Consider the following 22085-nt stretch of genomic DNA (forward strand, 5'->3'; position numbering starts at 1 on the left):
CGATAGACGAATGTAACTAGAAGGTAATTGACAAGGGCGTACAGGGAAAAGGAGATCAAAAAGTAGTTTAAGGAGAGTGATAGAGCGTGGCGAGCGGAATGTGGGTGACAGGACTTGGAAAAAGACAGAAAGTACGAAGATTAGAAGTGAAAGGCAGAGTATGTAACGCGTATAAAAGAAAGACTGAATAGAGAGTGGGGAAGTTAAGAGGATGAAAGAAAATTGAGACATGAAGAAAAGTTTGTAATGTAATTTGCATCTTTAGTTATCGCATTCTACCTCTTTCGAAAGCGATTTCGAAATATAATTTGTAGAAAAAAAAAAAATTAAAATAACGGTTAATTGAAATTCTTTCCTGTATCTATGAACGCTACGTATTATGTCAATTGTTTTCGTAGATACGTCAATCTCTTTTCATTTCACTATGTACATATATGTATTTATGCATGCATATATGTGTATGTATATAATATGTACTAGTATGTATTTACGCAATAGCTGTAAAAGACAGTCACCTTCATACAAGCGATATCGTCTGTTTCCAATCTTCTGTGAAAACGCGTCTGACAATTGGAAACAGGCGAGGGGTGTGTGTAGATGATAGCAGAAAAGAGTTGCTGTGAGTAACTAAAGACGCAGTAACGTCAAAAATTCTTAACATTTAAAACGATGAGATTTCTGCTGTGTATTTTGATATTTTGTGCAATGCAGTAGAAGCAGTCAAACCACAGAGTGGCACTAGCAGAACTAAAATGTGCCCACTTTTCTCTCTCTCTCTCTCTCTCTCTCTCTCTCTCTCTCTCTCTCTCTCTCTCTCTCTCTCTCTCTCTCTCTCTTTCTCTCTCTCTCTCTCAGTATATTTACATTATACATACGAATATACATACACATATACATCAGCATTCACTTAACGTCTATTTTTCCATGCTAGCATGGCTTGGATAGGAATTGATTTTGAGGTAGGATTTTATGGCCTGATGCCCTTTCTGTTACCAACCCTCACCTGTTTTTCAAGAAAGATTTATATGTTCCGCAGAGTAACTGGTCATAATGTCAACACAGAATACAAAAACACCACATTCACCACATTCATATTCTCACACACACACACAATAACCACTTTTAATTTCTTATGTGTAACACCTGATTTAGGCAGAGATTTGTGCAAGCCTTTTGACAAAACAAACGAGAAGCTATTGTACCTCAACAGTTTTCTACTACCCACTTATAATGTCTAAAAACTTTGTAAAGTGTGTGAGTGGGAAAATCTCCAACCTATCCTCCAATAAAGACGTCTTTGATACTATAACAAAGCTTTAGCAACCAATGGATCTAAAGACCACATTACTTGTATGCCTAGATCTAGCACCAACAGGAGAAAGTACTGCTGCAAACATCTGCTTTACTCTCCCTCTCTCAACGGAAAAATCTGCATGGGTAGGCCTTCCTTAGATTATTAGTAGATAACCATTTTACACAAAACCATAGACATAGTAAAATTTAACGGACATGTTCAGCTGCACACCTAACATCAAAAAATTAGTTAATACTCCTAAACTGGGGGTAGAGGTAGGAGCTCTTATAGGGTGTACAGTGAAGGTTCAGTGAACAGTCAGTGAAGTACAGAAGCTGTAGTCTACAAAGCATAGGTAGTGCTGACCAACACCATAGGGATGAAGTATGTACAGTAATATATCAAAGGAACAAAATGCCACTTCAAGGCCAGACTGAATAATCCCAAATCCATATTATCATAACTTTAGCTACATCATATAACATCAACTGAAGGTTGATAAAAAGATCAAGGCTGTACTTTTATGGAAATAGGAGATGCAAACAACTTGACAAAGGACCAGTTTATAAAACTCACACAATCTTGGTGCTCTCCTGAATTTGAGAAGTAAGGTTTTCAGATGCTATCTGTATAAGCACAAAACTCTTTGTGCAACATGATTGTGTTCTTTATTGAACTAGATAACAATACACAGTTCACTTATAGCTAATGACAATCCACGGGGAATAAATCCTTGTTTCTTCTTTGGCAGTAATTTTTAAAAATCTATAAATTTCATACCATCAAGTCAACCTAGTGTCTATGTACCCTCAGTGCTAAAAGGGCTGTATGCTTTTGGTCAGCACATCTGAAGAATCATCAATACTAAAAGTATGTTTGGTATAAACATTAATAATAATAATAACAATGAGTCTATAGATAAGAATAGGTTTAAGCATAAGAATTATGATAGGAGAGCATCTAATTTTTGAACTGGAATTAAGAGTTATAAATATGTTGATAATGTTAATATTACAAAAAAAGTCTATGTAAATAGGTGTAGGCATAGCTGTGTTGTAAGAAGCTTGCTTCCCAACTGCATGGTTCTATTGTGTGGTACCTTGGGCAAATGTTTTCTACTATAGCCACAGGCTGACCAAAGCCTTGTGAGCAGATTTGGCACAGAAACTAAAAAAGCCTGCCATATATAGTTATGTAAGTGTGTGTGTGTGTGTGTTTGTCCCCACCACAGCTTGACAGTTAGCGTTGATGGTTTTACATCCTTGTAACTTAGCAATTCTGCAAAGAGACTGATAGGATAAATACCAGGCTTAAAAAAAGTATTGGGGTTGATTCATTCAGCTAAAATTTCTTCAAGGTGGTGCTGCATCATGGCTGCAGTCTAATGACTGAAACAAATAAAAGATAAAAGATAAATAATAGAAAGGATAAATCAAAGAATATTAACTGGCCTAATGCACCATTCACATCTTACATAACTACTAATATTTGTCAGAAATTCTTTGCAGCTCTAAATATGTGCCATCTTCAAGTAAGTCAGGGAAATTATTTAAATGCCATAAAATAAAATTTTCCTACTCATCCACCAGAACTTTGGGTGAAACTATGGCAGCACTTAACAAAAATTAGTATCTCAACTCAAAACTCAGTCAATTATGAGATAAACTCTACTACTAATTTTCCTGATCTAGTTTTGATAATTTAGGTGAAGGTAATCGCAACAGTGAAATTGACAATACCTTTAAGATAACACTTAGTAATAATTATTTCAAATTTTTGCCACAAGGGCAGCTTGTGGGAGGTAGAGATAAGTTGATTACACCGACCCCAGTGTTCAACTGGTACTAATTTTATCAACTCCGAAAGGATGAAAGGCAAAGTCGACTTTGGCAGAATTTGAACTCAAAACGTAATGATGGGTGAAATACCACTAAGCATTTCATCCAGCATGCTAACAACTCTGCCAGCCTTTTAACACTTCGTAATAATATTGATTATAATATTACTAATAATCTTGGTTTAACACCTAATTCTAAGAGTAGAATTAGTACTAACTCTTTCAACCATGAATGCTACAAGCAAATGAATAAACATCTTTGTAATATCAAAAACAAACCTATGTGACCTTTAGATAATCAGTGTTTAAGGAAAAATATAGTATATAAATGTATGGTAATTGCAGGGGATTGTATGTATTATTACATTGATTCTTCTGAGACATTAAGAAATCTAGATTATATAGCTATTCTTCTTCATTTAAGTTTTTAGAGGAAATGTAATTCAAGAATATTAACTGCAAGAATATTTACTGCAATATAAAGTGGTCCATTATTAGTTATGCTCCATCATACAATACTTATAATTTTAAATGAGGTCTTTGCCTAGAAGAAATGTATTATGTAATTACTTCAAAATTAAAATTATTAAATTGTAGAACCAGTCTTATGTTGAAATGTTCCCATAGATATAGAAAAACATTTAAATATTTCAATGGTAAACACTTTAATTATAATAGCTTTTCCTGTAATCTAATAAGCATATTTTTCAGACTATACTTTTAGCATACATAAATAGCTTGATAATTAATGGTTACGACAGAATTTCTACATCTATTTTTTATTCTTTCATTATCTACTGATATTATCATAAGTTTACATATTAAACTAAAGGCTTTTCTTAGAATATTATATTTCTTCTTAACATTTTTTTTTTGTATGCAGTCATTGTATTATAGATATTATTTCAGTTCACTTTCAATTTAACCTGTTTTAGATTACTTTGATAAGACTGTGTTAGCATAAAGCTTCACATATATTCATTTGACTGATATTTGCACTTTTTCTGTACCTAAATATGCTGCCACAATAGAAACAATTGTTGGTAATGTATGGTATAATCATCAATTATAGACGTGATTTTCTCCATTCTTAGGTTTCTTGAAATTCTTCTAAGCGCTACTTGGATTTACTTACCATACTTGAGGAATTATACTGGATGTTAATTCTATTTGAGATTATTGGTATCTGATTGTTTGATAGAGTTAACCAAGTTTGCTTAACACTAAGTGCTTTCTAGATATCTGCCTAGATTTGTTAATCCCTTTTACCTTTTGTTATATTATATTATATATTTATATATACGTGTGTGTATGTAAATATATACATATGTACATACACACATCATCAACATTTAATATCTATTTTCCATGTAAAGGGGAATAAAATTCCAAATTAGATACTCAGAAAGTTCTACGAATACCAGCTAACAATATGTATATCTTTTATCTTATACTTATTTCAATCATTAAACTGTGGCCACACTGGGGCACCGCCTTGAAGAATTTTTAGTTAAATGAATCGACACCAGTATTCCTTTTTTCAAAATTTTGGTACTTACTCTATTGGTCTCTTTTGCCAAACCACTAAGTTATGGGGAAATTTAAATGCTTCAACACTGATTGTCAAGTGGCAGTGGAGGACAAGCACAGACACAAAACACACACACACACACACACACACACACACATGCACACACATACTCATATACACATGCATACATACATATAAATATATATACATACAACAGGGTTCTTGAAGTTTCCACCTACAAAATCCACTCATAAAGCTTTTGGTTGGTCTGAGGCTATAGCAGAAAACATTTACCCATGATGCCACACAGTGGGACTGAAACCGGAGCTGTGTTGTTGGGAAGCAAACTTCTTACTGGAAAGCCACACCAGGTGGTTTATCTTGAAAAAGACTATCCATACAAACTGAAATTCCATGTCAAACAGATTTGTCACAGAGCATGAATACTTTAATATTCTGAATTCAATTGTATTCATATTAATATTAATACTTTTATTCATAAAATATATTTCTCATGTTGGGCTTAAATGACTATAATTAAAGGATTAAATATAATATGATAAATTCCAATCTGGCCAGCCCCAAGAAAAAACTAAGCTAAGAGCATTAGATTCCTTGGAAGAAAGCAGTGAATGTATATGAAAACAAGGACGGATATATATAAATATATATACATACACATATACATACATATATATACAGATACGTTTCAAAATATAACCACGTGTGAATTGTTGGCGATTTTCTTCCTCCGTCTTTCATTCTATTAACTTTCCTCTGTTTCCAAAGAAGCGCATCTGCTTGAAATGTTAAACTATCCTTCTTTCCTTCCCTGAGCATCTGCTAATACTTTACATGTACCATGTCCCTGCATTGTTGTGATATTTTGTGTTCGCTCTTCTTTTTTATATTTACCACACACACACACACACACACACACACATATAAATAATCAAAATAAGCAACAAGGATATCCAGAGGTAATGCAGTACTATTGTTTCATGCAACTCCATTTAATTTAACAATGCAATCATTACATCAATTTAAATGCAGTGCAATCCTCAGCTGCACAAAGACATAGAATTAAATTCTATGTCTCTGATTTTAGGTATAATTATACTAATGTGTCCATCTGTTTTAATTTAATTAAATTCTATGTCTTTGTGCAGCTGAGGATTGCTCTGCATTTAAATTGATGTAATGATTGCATTGTTAAATTAAATGGAGTTGCATGAAACGATCGTACTGCATTACCTCTGGATATCTTTGTTGCTTATTTTGATTTTAATCACCTTTCTTTGAAATTGTATGGATAATACCATACTAAATTCTTGTCCCTCAACTTAAGTACCATATTCATCTGAATATATATGTATGTATATGTATATATAGATGTGTATGTGTCTTAATGTTCATGTTTGCTTGCTCCACTGCTTGACAACTAAAATTTATGTATCTGTAACATTTCAGCAAAGGAGACTGATAGAATAAGTACTAGACTTAAAACTAAGCCTTAGTGTCAAATCATTTCATTAAACCCTTAAAAGTGGTGCCCCAGCATGGCCACAGTGCAACAACTGCACCAAGTTATATATATGTGCTTATGTATGCATGTGCTTGTGTGTGTGTATATATATATATATATATATCTTTTACTCTTTTACTTGTTTCAGTCATTTGACTGCGGCAATGCTGGAGCACTGCCTATAGTCGAGCAAATCGACCCCAGGACTTATTCTTTGTAAGCCTAGTACTTATTCTATCAGTCTCTTTTGCCGAACTGCTAAGTTACGGGGACGTAAACACACCACCATCGGTTGTCAAGCAATGTTGGGGGGACAAACACAGACACACAAACATATACACACATACATATATATATACATATATACGACAGGCTTCTTTCAGTTTCCGTCTACTAAATCCACTCACAAGGCTTTAGTCGGCCCGAGGCTATAGTAGAAGACACTTGCCCAAGGTGCCACGCAGTGGGACTGAACCTGGAACCATGTGGTTGGTAAGCAAGCTACTTACCACATAGCCACTCCTGCGCCTATATATATATATATCTTTTCACCTTGTGCTGTATTGAATACATGATGTGGTTTTAGAGTCAGGTTTTAACTGCTATTTCAAGCATGGTGGTATCTCTTAGATACCCTTCTTTATAATTTTATATATATATATATATATATATATATATATATATATGCACATATATATACGTGTATATATATATATATGTACATATACACATACATACATACATACATATGTACATGTGTGTGCGCGTATACACACACTTACATAATACATACTTACATACACACACACACAAACAAACAATATTTTGTTTAGTTTTGAGAATTTTCCCATTATCAAGCATATCTGGTCATTCTTTCTTCCTTCTTTCTATTTACCATGTCTTTCACAATAACATGGTGTCTCTGAGTGTTAGCTGTACAAGGTAGAGCTCATCACAAACACATCGATACAAACTATGTTTTTTGCTGTTGGTTTTTTATTAACTTCCAAATAAATTCTTTTAAAATCTGTCTTAAACCATACATAGCATAATTCTTGATATTGATATATAAAAAAATATAATATTCTCTTGGTAGAAAATATCAGTTCACTTTCTAAAAATAAGTATCCTTTATTTGTCTGTTCCATTTATAAAAACATGTTCAGTACTAGAGCTCTTTTTCTCTTTCCCTTCTTTCTCTTCTCTCTTCTCTCTTTTCTCTCTTCTTACTCTCTCTATTTTCTGCACTCTCTCTATTTTCTGCACTTTCTCTATTTTCTTCACTCTCTCTTCTCTCTCTCTCTCATTCATTCATTCTTAGTAAGGCTGTTTGTAAGCTCTTCACGTCTTATAGCTGACTATATTTATACCATGCTGGCTAAACAGGTCAAAGAATCAATTACTTACATCCTACCACCAATTATTCAGCTGTATTCATAACAGTGAAACTTAATTCTTACTTCTCAAGTCCACTTGACTTGAATAGTTATAATGAAGAAACAAAAATTTACTGCTGCCAGCTATAGTGGCATTATATGATCATTGTGGCAGCTGATGTATTAATACACTTGAGAAAAGGATGAACACCACATAATCTCGTCTCCACCAACCATAAAAATTTTTCAGACATTGTGACTATGCAAGAAATTAATATTTAAAAGTAGATGTGATGGTCAGCACTATTGAACATTATATTGGGTACTTTACCAAACTACTTTTGAATTTAGGACTTAGAGGTGAGGTTGCGCATATTTTTTATTGGTTTGGTTGGTTTAGGCTGAGTGTTGTTTGCCATGTAGCAGATTTTAAACTAAATCGACAAATTGCCAAGTAAAAGCCACAGCTTACTAATAACAATTGCATATGATTGGCCAATTAACTGACTGATCAGCACTGAGACGTCACATGATGTGAACATTTCTAGAACATTTTCTAATAAGGCTTAGAAACAGGCTTGCTTTGAGTGCCAAATTTCAGCTTGTGAAGAATTGCTGCCATGTAAACTGCTTTCTCAGTTTGCAGTATTTAACAATTGTTTTGATGACTCCTTATTCAACCAAGTAGACAGCAGTTACAATTTAGCTATCATGAATCCAGCGTGAATTTTTCTCGTCATAACAATGTACTAACAGAGCCTACTTAACCAACTATTTTGTAATAACTAAAGAAATGTCCTCCCGGTGTGTAAACTTAGTTGCTGCATTTTTTAAATTTCAAGACCAGCTTGGAAAATATTTTGTGCAGTGAATAAAGTTTCTGTAAAATTGTTCATGAATGTTGTTTATCATCATTTATACACAGCCAGAACAGAATCAAACTCAACCATCAGCATCTCACATCTTTCATCCTATGACCTACATCAGGGCTTCTCAACCATTTTTTATCTATGGAACCCTGTGATCATTATTTCTTTCTGGTGAACGCTCATAGCCAGTTGATGTTTAAGAACTAGTTTGACAGAAATAAACTTCTTTAAAAATTCTTATTTTATCTGTCACACATTAAGCTATGTAGGTTGAACTATGTAAAATGTTAGAGAAAGCAGCCTAGCTATTTCTTGCAATACATACCAATACATAAATATAAAGCAAATTCGTTCAGAGGCCCTTAGAATATTATTGTGGATCTCCAATTTACTATTTTGTTGCACGAACTCCCAAAAATCTTATGTGGACCTTCAGGGACTGTATGAGCCCCAAATGAGAACCACTGGCTTACACAATAATATGCACCATCATACCTTCATGACACCCATATACACAACCAAGTCCATTATGATTTTTGATTTATTTACACAAGAACAGTACATCAATTATCATTGTTACTTGCTGGTGGTTATATTGCTGAATACCTGAAATGATTGATGTATATATGTTTTGTCTGACTAGCTTATTTGTGTGTGGGCAAGAAGTGAGGATATCATGTTCATGGCATGTGCTTGAAAAGTGTATTAAATATGAAGCATTTCTTTTAAACACAGGTTGATCAGCAATCAAGAATCCCGTGTTTGTCTCTGAAACCTTCTCAAACCTCTGCACTGATTCTTCCATGCTTTTGTATTTATAGCCATCTTTTGGCAAGAAAATAAGGGGAAATTCCATTACTAAACAACTTACAATCAAATGATCAAGCTGAAATATGATTGGTTGACAATTAGAGTGATGTCACCTGATTTTCCATGGCCTACTTCGTGTTACATGCCTAATGAAGTTTCAATTCTAAGCTTTGCTGCACATATGTCCCAATCTGGTTGAACTCAATTTGGCTAGTTCTTCAACTCAAGAATTGGCAAAATAAGTACCAACAATATACAGGGAGTCTATTCAATGAATCATGCTCTCCTTTAGAAATATTGGCCTTCATTCTTAATAAAAAGATATCAGTATTTAAAAATGGATAAGAATTTTCATATTCAAGTAGTTTTCTTGTTATGTTTTCATGTATTGCTTTTTGTATTTCTTGCTATTTTAAAATCAGATTTCTTATTATTAACTTATTGATAGTTGTCAAATGCTATTTTTCTGATATTTTATAAAGAATAAGAACAAACTAATGAATGTGTTCTTCAATAATTGTCTAATAATAAAACTTCAATTTTAGTTAGTAACCCAAAGGATATGAATGCAGCATTGGAATTATTTTAATCAACTTTTACCTTTATTTTACTTCATCAACCACAACCAACATTTAGAGTGCAGCTCAAAGGCATTGACAAAGATTTATTAACCTAAAAGTTTTTTAAAGTCTATACTGTTTATATACATACATACATACATATATATATATATATATATATATATATATATATATATATATATATATATATATATATATATATATATATATATATATATTAAAAGAACATGAGTTAAAATAAGAACAGTAAGAATGAATTTATTGTGCATGTATTTATTTGGCAAAGAGAAAAAAATAAAAAGGACCATCCTGAAATACAACAATATATATATATTATAATAATAATAATAATAATAATAATAATAATAATAATAATAATAATAATAATGGAAAATAATAATAATAATAATGGAAAAACAGTCAGCCACCTTCTATATATGGATGACCTAAAATTATATGCAAAAAACGACAAAGAGCTAGAAACACTACTACAGACAGTACACGGCTTTACCAAGGAAATAGAAATGAAATTCGGATTAGAAAAATGTGCCAAAGCAACCCTGAAAAGAGGAAAATTAGTTAAAAGTAGCAATATAACACTAGATAAAGCCAATGAAATAAGAGAACTAGACGAAAGCCAACCATATAAGTATTTAGGAGTCAATGAACTAGATAGGATACAACATACACAAATGAAAGAAAAAATAAAGAAAGAGTACTATAGACGAGTTAGATCAATACTAAAAACAGAGCTCAATGCTAAAAACAAGATAATGGGTATCAACACTTTAGCTGTCCCAGTTATAAGCTACAGCTACAACATCCTTAACTGGACACTAAACGAACTATGTAAAATAGACAGGAAAACAAGAAAAATAATGACAGGATATAGGATGCACCACCCAAAATCTGACATAGAAAGGCTATATATACAACGCACAGAAGGTGGCAGGGGTCTTATACAGCTAGAAAACTATTATAAAATAACCACCATAGGACTGCAAAAATACCTACTCCAGAAGCAAGGGAAACTAATACAAATAGCCACAAAACACGAGCAAAACAAAAAACTGTTTTCAGTATTTAAGGAAGCTGACAAATACAAACAAGAAATCAATCTACCTAACAAATACGAAGAAGAAGAAGAAGAAACAACAAAAGCTATAAAACAAATGAAATCCAAACTAAAACTAGAACAGCAACGGACCATGATAAAACGATGGCAAGAAAAGCCCCTACATGGTAAATACTGGGCTAAACTAAATGCGAAAGAAATAGACAGAGAAAAATCCCAGCAATGGCTGAGAAGCTCAGGACTCAAAGCAGAGACTGAAGGATTTTTAATTGCTGCACAAGACCAAAGCCTCCCCACCAGAAATTACCAAAAACACATAATGAAAAGAAATATAACAAGTAACTGTAGAATATGTGGAGATCGACAAGAAACAATAAATCATATTATCTCTGGCTGCCCAGTCCTGGCTAAGAAGGAATATATTCACAGACACGACAGAGCTGGGACCTATATACACTGGAAGCTATGCCAACATTATGGAATAGCAACAGAAAAAAGATGGTATAAACACACGCCAGAAAAGGTCACAGAAAACGAGAAAGCAACCATACTCTGGGATATGCCAATACACACAGATAGAGAAATTAAGGCAAATAGACCAGATATAGTTGTCAAAGATCATGAAGGAAAAAAATGCCTTCTAATTGATGTTTCAATACCAGCAGATGACAACGTTTCTCTAAAAGAAATGGAAAAACTTTCAAAATACAAAGACCTGGAAATAGAGATAACTCGAATGTGGAATCTAAAAACAGAAACAATTCCTATCATAGTAGGTGCCTTAGGTATAATAAAAAAATATTCAGACAAATACATAACAAAAACACCAGGACTTACAAATATATATAACATACAGAAAATTGCACTACTGGGTACTGCACACATTCTACGCAAAACACTTTCAATACAGTAAACATAAGAGCACCACAGCAAACCACAGCACATACCCAAGGCGCACAGAGCTGCGCTCGGTAGTGAAGTGAAAGTACGTTATAAAAATAAAACTACTGAATAATAATAATAATAATAATAATAATAATATTATTAGGGAATATATCATTCCAAACATACAGGAATATTCAATTTAGTAAAACCAAATTAAATTTCACAATGTATAATATATGTATATAAATATAATTTAGAGAACATGTAGAGAATAGTATTATTTGTGATGACTATGATTGTTCTGACTGAGGGGAAATACTGTCTTCTGTCTATGATTGCTTTTAATACCTAATGTGTTAGACATTAGGTACAATGGATGTAGATAGTGAATGTATTAGTTTGGTGCTTGGTGAAAGTTTTATTTTTCTGAAAACGTATATAAAGAATTTGTGTCTGTAAATGAAGGTAAGCAGTTTTTTTATGGGACAAATTCATCAATGTTATGGGGGTTCAATAAAAATGTATATTATTTAAGGTCCAGATGTGAATGTAATTGCAAGTCAGATTTAAAACTATGAGGATCAGGTCATCTTAGTACCTGATTTATAGTAGGTAGCATAGGTGGACAGTCTGTGCAATTCTACTGATTCCTATTTTTTACATTTGGTTCCTTATATTTCTTTGTTTCTCTTACATAAATGTCCTCACATGGAGTCGTCTGATTTGGTAGTATTTACTTGCAAGACAGCATATTATTTTTACAGAGTTCTAAGGATTCATGTTCAACATGTGCTATAAAAGAAATATACTGTAACACCTGAAAATTAATCAATAGCTACCAACTTGGTTACAACATTATGCAAGATTGATTACATTGAATATTGATGAAAGAAATGACATGAACCACTGGGCTGGGTGAACTTGACAACATCCTGCTTTGGTCTTTGCTTGAAAACATTAATCCAAGACTGTAGTTCTGTCAAAAAGGTGAATTGGGAGAAAAAAATCCTGTCTGACAGATGGCAACCACATCAATTCACCTTCAAGAAATTGCTTGCGATGTCACAGCATGCCTGTGCATCACCAGCCATGGCATACCTAGTTCTTCACACAATGGGTGTTAACAGCAAATAGAGCACCTAATCAGTGGAATGTGTCCTTTCTATAAAAAGCAAAAGAGCTGAAGATCCAGTCCAATCAGATATGAACTGGCCAGGCTGCAATACATGATAGACATGACATAGGTGTTCACAGCATCTGCCTGACCCTTGATGGCTAGCTTTCTCAAGGTTCATTTCCAATTGAGACTGGTTATTCTAGTTACCATTTTGTCTCAGTTCTTCTTCACTAAGAGAGCTGGATAAAACCAGATCCCAATTTTCTCTCCAGTGCACACAACACTGTCTAATCAAATAACTCAATTTGACAGACACATATGTTCCTAATTCCTTCACAGGCAAAGTTTGAAAACACACTTTTCACATGAAGTTGAATGATTCATTACAGACTACACAAGATTGTTAATTGGTCGAACATCATTTTGCTGGACACGTGAAAGTCACATATCAATAAGATTTTATTGATCCTTACCTACTCTTTCTTTAGTAGACGACCTATTTTCTTTACTTTCCAGTTATCTTTCATACTGGACATTTGTGTTAGCAAGATTTTCACATGTATACACATTTGAATACATACCATGTAAACATAAAAAACTCATATATACACATGACCAAGTATATACACACACAAGTACACATGTGTGCACATTCACAAAGTCTGGCATGTATACACATACATCCAAGCAGGAGAATGATTAGAGTATATCGCATTCAGGGCAAATCATAAATTAAGAGTTCATTTTAAATCTAATTCTGATAATGAGACTTGATCACTTCCTAGTGCACTACATAATATATTAAAATTGGCATCAGAAATTATTATAAAAAATATACATATATCCATACTTTTGGTAAAGAAATTGTTTGGTATAAAGAAATCATTTGATAATATCATTATGTCATGAGGGTATATTTACAGAGTCATTTTTGCAAGTTAAAACATTATGTATGTAGTTGGCAGCATATTTTTTTCTGAATCAGTCACTAGAATAAGTCATTTCTTCTACAGAGTCATAAGAGTTATCTTGAGATTGTACTGTTTGAAAATACTAATTAATGGCTTCCTTAGTTTATCAATGTCATGACTACAATGATTTTTGACAATACCCAGCCATATGAAGATGGTGAACTTTCTAGACTTGACTCTAGATCTAAACAAAGTCCTACACCAACCATGCCATAAGCTAAATGAAGACAATATTTAAGCTAACAAAGGTTCTAAACACCCACTTAACATTATTTGGAATATAGTTGATAATGTAAGTAAAGATATTTCCAACATGTCTTCAAATAGGAATATATTGAATAGTGCTTCCCCATACTACAATGATGTGCTAAAAATATGACTGTGACTTCTTCACCAATGAAATAAGGTATTTAGAGACTGTTTCCACCAAGAAAATTAAACCTTGAGCTAAGAAAGTGATATAGTTTAATTCATCTTACTATACTGATGTATTAACTAATATCATTGGACGTTTCCTCTCTCTTATAAGAAAGCATTTCTCCAGTCATCACAGATGTATCAAAATATTCAATAAGTACATGGTCAAGGTTAATTATAGCTGCTTCTAAAATATAGGGCTGCAGGTACTGAATTACAATCAGGGAATTACACATACAAACAATTTAAATCTAATCCAACAAGATTGTAATTTTAGAAACAAATTTCAATGTCTGTTGGATAATAAATGTCTTGCAAAAGTGCTTGTCTATAAAGCCAAAGTTCACAACAATGGAGATACAGAAAAATCATATATTGGGCTCGTAGAAAATTTAAGTTTCACTCCACACAACATCTTTATACGATCTATAATTTAGTATAAGGTATTCTACATCATTGTCTAAGTATATCTGGCACATGAAGGATAATGTTATTAACAATCCTACCAGTAAAGCAGACACCTATAACAGATGAGGCATAAGATGTAATCTGTGCTTAGCTGAGAAATTGAACATCCTGTCTGCATCTAACATCCTGAATTCAAGAGAGTAGACACTTTTTCCATGGCTTGCATATAAGAAGGTTCAGCCTGCAAGTATTCAAGTATACTCCTCTCCCTAATGAATTCCATCAACAAATAGGATAGCAACAACTGTGAACCTGGATTCCTAGTCAAAGTGGCCTCTTTAACTGAGCATTAGTTACATCCTCATCATAATAATCAGCATCACAGTCAACTCCACTATTATCCTCATTACTACAACTACTACTACTACTACTACTACTACCTTCACCACTGATCTCCTTTATCAGTGATTTGATCACTATCCCCATCAAGCCCCTATTGGAGCCACTATGAGTTGTTGGATATACGTACTCTACACAGACACGGCCAGCTTTAGGATCCATTCCTTACACACTGAATATCAATAGTATCATCATATTTGCCATTAATCTGTTTTTATTTATATGTTCATTGGTTATCTTTATAATTAGTTGTGATCATTACCATCATCATCATTACTATCATCTGATATTGTATCCGTATATAACGTCATCCAATCTGTTTGTTCTACTCACCTTCTTCATCATCATTATTCCCATCTTAAATTATTTACTTGACTCATTTACTCAAATATCTTTCCATCCATATGTCCTACCATATCTAGTTTCCGCTCTTTATCTCTGTTTCATTTTATTGTTTTTTACCTGTCTTTTGTTTCTTTATTTCTTCTTTCTGGGCATTACTTCTTTTTAATTTTTTTGTATTTGTTCTACATTTCTTAACTTTAATAGCTTTCATAATCTTTATATTTTATAACTTTTCAATACCTTAACTCTTTATCATTCAGGTTACTCTGTTAAATATAATCCTTTCTACCAAAGGTACAGAGCCTGAAATTTTTGGGGAGGGAACTAGTCACCGATACTCAATTTATCAATCCCAAAGGGATGAAAGGCAAAGTCGACCTTGATGGGATTTGAACTCAGAACATAGTGACAGGTGAAATTCCACTAAGCATTTCATCCAGTGTACTAATGATTTAAATGCTAAAAGGTTAACATTCTCAACATGTCTCATTATCTTTCCAATATTTTCCTTACACATTTCTATATATCTCTATTCCTAATTTACTACATTGTCTTCATTTTTTTTTCATTTTTCTATTGTATATTTCCATTGCATTCATTGACCATTCTAATACTCACCCACCCTACTTCATTCTTTCTATGAAACCTATCAAAATACTGTCTACATTTCTTCTTCTTCTTCTTCTCCTCCTCCTTCCTTCTCTCCTCTTTTTCTTTCTGTTTGTTTTTTTTACTATATTTTTTTTCTCTGCCACCATATCCCATGACAAACCTTATATATATATATATATATATATACCCCTGCTGGCGACAAAGGGACTCTCACTCAGAGTAAAAGGCAGACTGTATGACGCATGCGTACGAACAACCATGCTACATGGCAGTGAAACATGGGCTGTAACTGCTGAGGACATATGTAAGCTCGCAAGGAATGAAGCCAGTATGCTCCGTTGGATGTGTAATGTCAATGTGAATACCCGTCAGAGTGTAAGTATCTTGAGAGAAAAGCTGAACATTAGAAGCATCAGTTGTGGCGTGCAAGAGAGACGATTGCGCTGGTATGGACATGTGGTGAGAATGGAGGAGGATAGCTGCGTGAAAAAGTGCCACACCCTAACAGTTGAGGGAACCCGTGGAAGAGGTAGGCCCAGGAAGACCTGGGCTGAGGTGGTGAGGCAAGACCTTCGTACATTGGGCCTCACCGAGGCGATGACTACGGACCGAGACCTTTGGAAATGTGCTGTGCGTGAGAAGACCCGGCAAGCCAAGTAAGATCGTTGCCAGTGCCCCTGGACTGGTTCTTGTGCAGGTGGCACATGAGATGCACCATTTTGAGCATGGCCGTTGCCAGTACCGCCTGACTGGCTCCTGTAGGATTTTCGAGCGAGATCGTTGCCAGTGCCCCTGGACTGGCTTGTGCGGGTGGCACATAAAAGACACCATTTCGAGCGTGGCCGTTTTCGTGCGGGTGACACGTAAAAGCACCCACTACACTCTCTGAGTGGTTGGCGTTAGGAAGGGCATCCAGCTGTAGAAACTCTGCCAAATCAGACTGGAGGCTGGTGTTGCCATCCGGTTTCACCAGTCCTCAGTCAAATCGTCCAACCCATGCTAGCATGGAAAGCGGACGTTAAACGATGATGATGATGATGATGATATATATATATATGGGAGAATTTACGAAAAAACAACAGACGAAGACAGGTGGTGTAAACAACAAATGGATGTATTAGTTTAACGCTCGGGAATAGAAAAAGTCTTTGGTGTTTCGAGCTATATATATATATATATGTTTGTGTGTGTGTGTATACTTGAAAGTCTTTGTGAAAATTACTTAATACAGTTTTTAAGTACAAAGGGGATTTAAAAAAAAAAAAATTTTTTTTAAAGTTATAAAATCTTTTATCAGGTTGTTACTAACTTTTTATGGAAGTTTTTTTTCTAGTGTGTGGGAGCTTTTGATTAACCTTTTCAAATACCACATGCTCTTAGTTAATGTTACACACACACACACATATATATATATATACACAGACAGACAGACTGTCAGACAGATAGACAGGCTGGCAGACAGACAAACAAGACAGATAGATAGAAAATGGAAAGAATGACATGCTTTATTTAAAATTACTTCAATTGTTTCAACACATTTTTACATTTTAATACATTGGTGAGATGTGTAATCATTATCATATACCCAAGGTGTAAAATGCACCTCCTCAGGTGATTGTTTATTTCTACATCTTTAGTTTTGTTCTTGATTCTATTCTTCAGTCTGTTTAAAACTTTCTTCTTTATAATCTAATCGTCAAGATAGAATGGTAATCTATTGTCAACTAGACCCTTTTTTTTTCTTTTGTCTGTGTATTTTTGTATTTTAATTGTAATTTATGAGTTTAGTTTTGTCAATAGACTGTTGGAAATGATACACTACTTTGGGCATACATTCTCACACTGAGTGAAATGACAGTAGGATCTACGAAAGGACTCATTTAGACAGTCACCCGAGGAGGCGCATTTTACAGCCTTTACGCATGATAATGATTACATAATATCTCTGCAATGTACTATAGGTGTAAAAATGTGTCAAAACAATTGTAGTGATGTTAAATAAAGAATGTCATATGTTATTCATTCCATTTTCTATCATTTATCTATTTATATAACCTCTATGGATACTATGAATTCCTGATGTATAATCAAGTAGCTGGAGCATTTCCATGGTATGATAACAGCAGGTAGCCAATAACTGTGGACAAGCTTTGCATAGCATTCTACAAGATTTTTACCTGAATCTTTTTAACTATATATAGATTATATACATATATATAATCTATATATATGTACACATGTATATCTATCTATCTACCTATCCATCCATCTACAGCCTAAAAACTTGAAAAAATTATTAACAAAGGCAAAGTTTGACCTTAGCAAAAAAACCAATCATTCACTGTATCTAAATGCAATGATAGCCGATATGGCACATGAGATATTCTATAGACATTCAATAATTTATTTATATTACAATATTACTATGAATATAATACATAATCTGCTAGAGGGAAACACTGAACAGATATGATGTTTTTATATCTTTTACCATCGGAGATTTTTTCTCCATGGCAACAGCAGTGAATTTGCCATTAGAAGCAAAAGTATGTCACAAACATACTTTAACTAACCTAAAGTTCACATACACATGAGTGTGTGTATATATATATATATATATATATATATATATATATGTGTGTGTGTGTGTGTGTGTGTGTGCATGTGTGGATCAAAACTGTTTGATTCAAAATCTGTGCGGCTTAAAGTTTCAAAGCTCATGGAGCTTATCATTGGGCAGTAGAAATTTGAATAAGAATATAGGTGGAGGAAGTCTGAGATAGTTAACGGTTGATGGGCTGCAATTGGTTGAGAAAGATCACGTGATGTCACAGTTCGATGTTCGTGCTTCAATAACTTGGGAAAAAATTCACATGGTGAACAGGAAATTGGCCGTGTACACACACGTACTGTGTTATGCTAAGCAACAGTGCACTGAACCAGAATTTTTGACTCATATCAAATGTTACAAAGCACTCCAATTTGTTGTTGAAGTATGCATATAAGTGGAGTCTAGATCAGGTAGTTTACACTGACATTGAGTTGTAATAAGGAAGTCAAACCAAATAGAGGTATTTTGAAATCATTTGATATGTATGGTTCAGGTTTGATGTAATATGTAATAGGAAATGCATCTATTACATAAGCCTTCCTCAGTTAAAATATTTCAAGATTCTTTTGAATTATTTTTTCAAAATCTTGGATAATATTTTTCTGTTTTGGATAATATTCTTGAGTCATTCAGTTTTTGTTCACAATGCCTTTGTGCAATATGTCTTCATCAATATCCAGATATTTGTAGAATTCTTTCTGAGAAACAAGAAAGATAGAGAGACTATTGATCCACTGGTTTGGGGTTTGAGAGACTGATTTTCATTGTTCAGCAATGAAATACAAATACTTCTTTTGGCCAAATTCCATTCCTATGTCAGCTGAAAATGTCTTTTTTAACTCCAGCTGTTCTTTTCTTCTTTTTTTATCCGGTATTGTAAACACAGCACTTTCCTTGGATAATGGAACAGCAACTGTAACATCCTACATATATTTTTAATTGTATTTTTATTCTCTTATTTCTCTTTACACTTCCTGTATCCATCCTTTTACAAAATAACTCCTTATATTGAACTCTACTATTTCCCTCTAGTTAACTTTCTCATACCGTCTGTGATGAAGGGATATCTCTAATATCCCAGAAACAGCAGCAAGACTACCTTTCTCTTTATAAATGTCCTATAAATTCCACACAGCCTTGGTTTTGTTGTCTCATTTTATTTAACATATACATGCCCACATAAGACATGCATTAGAACTCTCAATCATATTATTATTGAACCATGAGTCTAACTATGGTCCTTCCATAGCGCTTACATAGTCTTACCTGCCATCTTGGGTCTTCTGGATATCAATATCTCTCATATATATATGGTATATATATATATATGTATATATATACACATATACAATACAAATGATATGTGAGCATATGCATGTATACATACATATATGTACATACCTACATCTACATGTATATATAGATGTATATCCGGGTACAGGACGTAAAAAAACATGGACAAAAAAGGAACGGGAACATAAATAAAGCACAAAAAAACGAACTTTTTTTACGGACAACAGAATGAACACATAGGAAAATAGATGAGCTACTTATGGAAGTTTTCCTTCATCAGCTGCCTCTATTCTAAACTAGGCGTTTTGATCATATATATATATATATATATATATATATATGATATATATCATCATATATATAATATATATATATATATATATATATAGTTATTTTTGTTGTTGTTTGTGTATGTATGTGTGCGTGTGTTTGTGTTTGTTTCTCTGTGTCTTTCAACATATAGACACAGCAACCTAGACTTTAAAAAAAGTCTTTCACTTTGAAGAATTTATGAAGGTACATGCATGATTAACATCTTTTTTTACCAGCAACACAGCGACTGGCAATGACCTATTATTTATAACATAGGAGATGATCTTCACAAGCCATTCAACAATAGCAGCTCAGCAAGCTAAGAGACATCAGCAACCATGGGTGATGATTAGAGGTGAATGCCTTCATATGATCAAGCCATATTTGATCATATAATCAAGTTATACTTTCTTACTTTGGGCAGCAAACATTAACGGCTTGTCAACAGCATTGGTGAAAGTTTGAGGTTCTGCTGTAAATGTTTTACTGTGGACATTGATACAATATTCTCTCCTAACTGAATCATTACAACAATGTAATCAAGTCAAAATCTTTCTTTTCACTACAGATCTTTGACCAGAATTATTAAAGATCTTCCCGAGGCTTTCTTAACAGTAATGTTTTTAATGTCATTTTTCCTTATCTCTCAGTATAATGCTTGTGGATTGGAAGCAAATTTATGATTTAAACTGCTTTGGTTGAAAATTTTTCTTTGATAACTAAGTTTTTCATTTAATGTCCTGAGTACATATATTACAGTAATTAGCTTTCCCTTAAGAGCTTGATGTGAAGAATTGCCAAACAGTTTCATTATTTTTTGTATAAGATGTAAGTTGGTGAGATGTGAACTTATTATTACCCTTTAAGTTTTATTATCATAGTTAACCATCCAGATTAGCTTTCTATATTTTCAGAGCAGTTTTTCTTTATACCCCATTCAGCAATTATTAATATTGTTCTTTGTAATTCACCAACAACAAATATCTTTATGTCCAGCAATATTACAATTAAGTGATTATGAATTTGCATCAGTTCTTATTTATGCAACCCACAAAATGTGTCATCATTGACCAGCTCAACTGAAGCAACAGCAAATCCCTCATGACACAGTAATTAGTATTGGTACCTTATGCTTTTTCTCTCAAACCAGGCTTAAAAATAATTGAAAAAATACAATCTGTCCAGATTTCCAAAAAGTTGGCTCAGAATTTCAGATTGGCTGGGATACAAGGGATTTTGATGAACCAGAATCACCCTCTTGAAACTGGGACAAATGATAACCATCCATCCATCTGTTTATCTGTACAGCCATCTGGCCATCCATCTATCTGTCCATACATACATATATGCATACATACTACACTCTCTGAGTGGTTGGTGTTAGGAAGGGCATCCAGCTGTAGAAACTCTGCCAAATTTAGATTGGAGCCTGGTGTTGCCATCCGGTTTCACCAGTCCTCAGTCAAATCGTCCAACCCATGCTAGCATGGAAAGCGGACGTTAAACGATGATGATGATGATGATGATGATACATACATTCATACATACATGCAGACAGACAGGCAGACAAAAGTGACTATATTGAAACCAATGAGTCAAAAGAACATTGGTTTAACTTAAAAATTAGAACAGCCACCAAATTAAAATACAACCAGCCAGATATTGTGTGGGATCACAAAGAATAGATACGTTCTGTTGTGGAAATCAGCTGCAACCAATGTAGTTAGAAAAATACAAGAGGAAGAGAACATCTGTAAGCTGTTGATAAGGAGTTTGCAAATCCAGTAACCAAGACACATTTTCAGCTTTATGTTCAT

At 33.6% G+C, this 22085-nt stretch overlaps 1 protein-coding gene and 1 long non-coding RNA gene across 3 annotated transcripts in view; one reads left to right on the plus strand and one right to left on the minus strand.

Annotated features, from left to right (window-relative positions):
- LOC106869513 (adaptin ear-binding coat-associated protein 1) overlaps positions 1-567 on the minus strand; it is a 39355-nt gene extending 38788 nt beyond the window's left edge. Inside the window, exon 1 of one of the 2 annotated variants that reach the window (XM_014915280.3) lies at positions 516-567. In XM_014915280.3, coding sequence (XP_014770766.1) covers positions 516-521 — 6 coding nt within the window. In that variant the 5' untranslated portion in view covers positions 522-567. Of the gene's footprint in view, positions 1-491 lie in introns of both variants that reach the window. The other variant, XM_014915279.3, reaches the window with a different exon arrangement.
- On the plus strand, positions 33-9603 carry LOC149132162 (uncharacterized). Its single transcript, XR_016244715.1, has 2 exons — positions 33-248; positions 9168-9603. It is a non-coding gene; the product is annotated as an uncharacterized LOC149132162 (long non-coding RNA).
- Positions 9604-22085: the final 12482 nt, after the last annotated feature.

Source organism: Octopus bimaculoides, chromosome Z, assembly GCF_046866305.1.
Source record: "Octopus bimaculoides isolate indiv1 chromosome Z, ASM4686630v1, whole genome shotgun sequence".
Taxonomy (NCBI): domain Eukaryota; kingdom Metazoa; phylum Mollusca; class Cephalopoda; order Octopoda; family Octopodidae; genus Octopus; species Octopus bimaculoides.